The 6,000-nt window shown below is 36.8% G+C and overlaps 1 protein-coding gene across 1 annotated transcript in view; it reads left to right on the top strand.

The window, feature by feature from the left end:
- Positions 1-1,140: 1,140 nt before the first annotated feature.
- Positions 1,141-6,000, top strand: part of Sf3a1 (splicing factor 3a subunit 1) — a 49,764-nt gene continuing 44,904 nt past the window's right edge. The window contains exon 1 of the mRNA XM_083128850.1: positions 1,141-1,451. Within this exon, the coding sequence (XP_082984976.1) occupies positions 1,319-1,451 (133 nt within the window). The 5' untranslated portion in view covers positions 1,141-1,318. The remainder of the gene's footprint in view (positions 1,452-6,000) is intronic.

Genomic DNA, 6,000 nt, shown 5'->3' with positions numbered 1-6,000 from the left:
ATTATTATTACCACTTTTCAGAGAGAGCAGTGATATCACATGGTATAGATGATTATTTTTTGAGACATAGAACCTAACAAGCAATGCAAAACAAAATCTTACAAGAGAACGTGACTGTTTTATAAAATAATTCCCACATTGTGAGGAATCATGAGTTTAGGTGAAAATTGCACAAAAACGAGGTTGACCACTTGGTGAAAATAGTAACTGAAAATATGTTGCTTTCAATACAAAGTTGCATTTACCTCAAATGATCCTTAAGCATTAGCTACATACAAATAGAAAAGGCTGCGACTATTTTCAAATACTTACCAGAATCATAACATAAGTAGGATAGGATCATTAGGTTTAATTATCTAATTATTTCCGCGCGTGTGTATAATTATAAAAGTAAGAGAACCAAACCTGGTCCACCTAAACCATTCAAGCAAGAAAATACGACAGGAATTAAAAAATAAGTTATTGTAGAAGCATAACATCACAGAATAAGTTATACACGTGGAACTTGGCCCTTACAGAACAGTATATAATATTATTACCATTTCATTAAAATTCCTGAGTTTTTATTTTAAACAACAAATGATACACAATTACAATCAGAAAGTTCGATTTCGATACTGAATGCAAGCCTGTACCACAGAGATGAAATGAACGGAATTTGGTTCGCGTTTGGCGATACTTCTTTATCACTTTTTGAAAAAAGCTTTGATACGTATTACGCAGTGATTTCATACAATGTTAAATTACGATTTCATTAACTACATTAGGCAACACTTATCGCATCCCCAAAATAATATTCTAATGACAAGAATCAGACGACACAATTTCAAAATGTAAACAGACTGGTCGGCCGGATGAAGCTACTTATCCAAATTAGAAACTAAATATTGTGTAAATGAAAGAGTTGTAGAATACGTACATTCCTGGTACTATTTGTAAATATTACACGTATTCTACTCTCATTCTCGCAATAAAATTTAGTAGAAGAAAAGGTTCGTGAATATGGACACGAATTTGACTTCAGCCGGTTCGCGAGGAACAGTAGAAACACAGAATACTAACTACGGTCAACCAATCTCCCATAAGACTGAAACAGCCCTGGGTTGACGTCCCCATCTCGATTTTTTCTTAGTCTGTGTGTACGCGTTCATTGTAGTAGAAGAAGAAGTTATTATTTCCCAATTTGTGTCTGTGTTTGTTAAGTAGAAGTTACATGATTAGAAAGTGTTGTAAATAATCAGAAAATGTATCTGCAGTGTGCAGTATACTTGTAGTAAAATTCAGTTGGTGAATTTGTTATCGTTTTAATTGAAATACAATGCCGAGTATTGACGTAGCTGCTCCACCACCACCACCCGGTGAAACGACCGAGAGTAATGCACCTACTCCTAATGTCGTTCCAACAACGCAACCTATTGTTGGAATTATATATCCTCCACCCGAAGTAAGAAGTATCCTTTTAAATACTATATTTACTTAAGTAAAAATTAATACTATATTTGCTTAAGTAAAAATTCAATACAGTCTTTTGGTTTTCCATAGGAGAAATTGAATTATGCATCCAGTAGGTATAGCAGGATTTATATGTAAAAAAGAAAAAAAAACGTAAGTTTGGTAGAACTTGTTTACAAACGGCTAAAGTTCCGATTGTTTAATTCCAGGCACGCTTGACTCTCTGTACTCCCTCGAGAAAGTGAAATATTTTGCATGGGTTATGAAGATTATTGGGTCCGTGGTCGCATTCTACATCCTCGATTTCGCAAGAATTTTTAATTTTTTTTTTTATGGAGATTGTGTGTTTACAATTGTGAAGAACAAAATTCTGGAGCGTGGAAACTAGTATTTAAGACTGTACAGCCGTTTAAAGTTGAGATGTTGCTGTTTGAAGTTGCGAGGTGGAAGTCTACTTGCGGCCATGTCAGTTTCGTTGCACACGTACCCATGGATGTATGTAAATGTCAGGTTTTCAGGGTTATACCCCAAGAAATGTCATGAAAATTGCTGTCTAAATTTCCCGCCCGGTACTACTTTACTATACCGGAGACACCTATCAATGATTTATTTAGCAATTTTTTGCATTGCGGTACATTTCTTTAGGTGAAATAATGAATTTATAACGAAAATAATGTCTATTTCTTACATTAGCGACTACTTACTGTTGTTCCTTATTTCCCACAAACCATCCACGGGTATCCCCAAAAATTCACGATAGCCCCACGAACCATCACGGGGACGAGGTATGCCTACTAGGTTAGGTTCCATTAGCACTCCTTTCGTTCAATTTAGCATATACGGACAACATCATTTCGGCAGCAGCAATAGCGCATCGGAAATAGATTTTCATAGAAAACCACATGCATTCCCATTAAAATGGATCAAAACTACATTCCCGAACATCAACAACACTACAGAAAATGATTTGCGTAAGTACTTTCTCCTGTAAATTTGAAGAAATCCGTCTCCAGTATAGTAAAGTGTTACCTCCCGCTGATTCCGGGCTCTGTCCCTGGGGTAATTAATCTACCGCTATCGCGGCCCCAACGTTCTCTATAGAGTATCTGTGGAAGGCATGTTAGAAACTGGCCATGCCACCTGCCCCGACACTATTTTCCGCACTGACACATGAAGGTTCCAAAAAATAAAGGCTAAAATTTAACCTCGGAAGGTAACTTACCTCTTTTTTTCCAAGGCCAGGCACTGAATTGCGGGTCGAAGTTGAATTTGGAAGTCCAAAAGAGAAGTAAGTTGTATGTCAAAAGTCTTTTGTCCTTTTCCACAGAATACTACCCCCTCCTTCCGTTCCATCATAAAAATAAGAAGTCTCAAATTATCTCATCCCACAAGTCATTCAGAAAATACAACCCTCCCCTTTACGGCCTGCAGTTGCCAAAAAGAAATGTTCACAATGTTCCGCAAGATAACGTATTTACACACCCTGCCAATACATCACACAATTAATATATCACAAATTATCCCATTGCATAAGTCAATCATAAGAAGAAAAAGAAAATGTGCAGACGTGTGCCTGTGACATGAATCCATGATGGACCTAAAACCGTATGGACGTTACAAACGTAAGGAATTTTAATATTAAGAAAATGTAAGTTTAGCACGTAGATCTAAAAAAATAATTTCCGCGCTATTTTGAAACCCCCTTTGTTATAAAAAACTAATTTTTGTGACGAAAATATTTGAAATGTGCGGGAAATCGAGGGTGTAGAATGAGACCATGGAGCCAGATTATGTTATTAATGTTTTCACTTTTTTTAGCTTGCATAAATATGTTATTGTTAAGTAAAATGCTTCTGTGGCCCAAATTCTTTTTGTTTTATTGTGATTTCGTCATGCTACCAGTAGCGGCTGCTGTCTTATTTGTGCACTCGCATGTGCACACCCAAATAAACATGTAACGTAATTAATTGTTATTATATTTAGTCATTGAAAGCCATTTCTTCAAAACAGCAAATGTTCCCGGGCCACATCACCTTCCATTTACTTTCTTACATCAGCTTTTCTATCTGAGTAACTCTTGTTGAATGGGCATGAACACAATTGGGAAAAGTGCACACAGCTGCCCACCGAAGTGGCGCTGTGTTCAATGGTGGGTAGAGTAAGCAGAAAGGATCTTATGGCTTGGATCAAGGGCTTTCAGACTCGCTTCGCACAAAAAATTGTGACATAGTTGGTACGGACATGCTTTTTCCCCTCTTCGTCATGTAGTGTTGCAATCTTTCCACTCCTTGTGTGTGATGGAGTCGAGAACAACCCATGCGTCATTACGAATTGGATTTTTTCTCAGGAAGGGAAATTTTGATCTCTCTCACCTCACGGGGTTCTGAGCAAAGCACTGAAATCCGAACAAGGGGAGGATGGGAAAGGAAGGGGAGAGGGCATGCTGTGTAGTGACGAACATATTCAACCATGCAAGGCCAGATGCCTTGATACATTGATACATGTGCTGGAAAAATGGTTTTATAAAATGTCAGCAGTTTGGATTAAAAATATTCACAATGTCGTAGGAATTGGTGCATTTAGATGCCCTGTCGTGTATTTGTAAGTTCAACGAAAATTTCAAATAGTTTAATCTTGTAATTTTGTCACAGAACAGTCAATCCAATTCTTTATTCAGGGCATACGAGAATCTGTAACTTGTACTATTATGTCACTGATTTGAGATAATTTTTGTAAAGGTGCTGGCAAGAACTAGTTTAGTTAGGGTTTCGAGGATCCTCATTACAATGACTAAAGTGAATAAGTACATTAAAAATGGTTATTAACTTAAGTGTACAATGAAATGTTTGTCGCATTAAACTTTGGTTTCTGATGGGACATATTTACATTGAAGAAAGGTAATACCCATACATTATTAAAACATGACAATTACACAAAATTCTGGCAATATTATAATCCTTTACAAACCATAGCAGTTTATTGATATAGAAATTGCGATTGATTTTATCAGGTCGTCGATGCTGAATATTGCACAGGTCACGAAAGAGACCAAACAACACATCTTCTCTCGTGATCGATTAAAAAAAGCACTAGGGTATTTCAATTTTGTAATAAACCTTATTTTTTATTTAAAAAATTAATAATAATATAACTCTTTTATCATCTTATAATCATGGAAAGGTGCGTCAATACTTGGAATAACAACATATCTTCTGGATGTGAGGCCAAGGTGCAGACCCATAAGCCCAGACCACGAGCTGCATGCTACAAATGCAATTTTAACATGGTTAGATTTCTATTTACTTCTATTAGTAAACGCTGCAGAGTTTTAGCGATTACTTGAGATTTAATTCAATATATGCTTTAGTATTTGGGTTAGGCAGGCCAGGTTTGGGTCTTTTGAATTAAAATAAAAGTCCCTAAATGCATTGAAAAGGTTCAGATTTACTTCTACATTAATTCCCACTAATACAAATCACAATGTTTATAATGATGATAACACAACTCTGAATCCAACACATAAATGTGTTACAAATAATATACTTATTACTGAGATAACAATAAACTGACTTTAAGAGGAATTATAACACCATTAAGCCTTGATATGAAAAACTTAATATGCTGACCAAGGCAGTAATTTATTTTATTAAAAATATAAACGTAACGTTTCAACCTTATAGCAAGGTCTTCTTCAGACTCTGTATCAAGTACAAATGTAACAAGATACAAAAACAGGGCATTATATATACACACCGGGTTTTCGTAAATGATTGTCGGGGTTTCCTCATTGTTGTAACCGATTTGGGTGAATGACACAGTGAACACAAATGCACGATATTCTTGAGAAACTCAACAAGTTTTGTTCCATATTTGTTTCATATGCGTCAGTTTTCCAAAATGGCGGATATTGCTAGTGAGAAGGCGTTCTGTGTCCTTGAATATCACGCAACGAGGTCCGTTACAGTTGTGCAACGACATTTTCGTGCGCGATATCGGAAAGATGCACCGTCAGACAATTCGATTAGAAGATGGCATGCACAGTTCAAAGAAAAAGGTTGCATTTGCAAAGGCAAAAGCAGTGGTCGACCATCAGTGTCGGAACATGATGTGGAGCGAGTTCGTGAAACCTATCTACAGAGCCCGAAGAAATCGATTCCTGCTGGATCCAAGGAACTAAACATTCCGAAGACAACATTATGGAGTGTTCTACAAAAATGGCTCAACATGAAACCATACCGCCTAAGTCTGCATCAAAAGCTAACACGTAACGACCGTCGTGTACGGGAAACGTTCGCCAGCGATATGCAAAATCTCATGACTGACGATGACAATTTCATCGAGAATTTCATTTCCACTGACGAGGCGACATTCCACCTAAGTGGAAAAGTAAACACACACAATGTGCGCATATGGGGAACGGAAAATCCTCATCAGTTTGTTGAATTGGTTTGGGACTCACCTAAAGTGAATGTTTTTTGTGCTGTGTCACGAGAAAAGGTGTACGGTCCATTCTTCTTCATGGAGAAAACGGTTACAATTTTTATTATT

This window comes from Lepisma saccharinum, chromosome 1 (assembly GCF_977018435.1).
Source record: "Lepisma saccharinum chromosome 1, izLepSacc3.1, whole genome shotgun sequence".
NCBI classification, from domain to species: Eukaryota; Metazoa; Arthropoda; class Insecta; order Zygentoma; family Lepismatidae; genus Lepisma; species Lepisma saccharinum.
The sequence above is the reverse complement of the archived record's forward strand: the minus strand, read 5'-3'. Positions and strand labels throughout refer to the sequence as shown.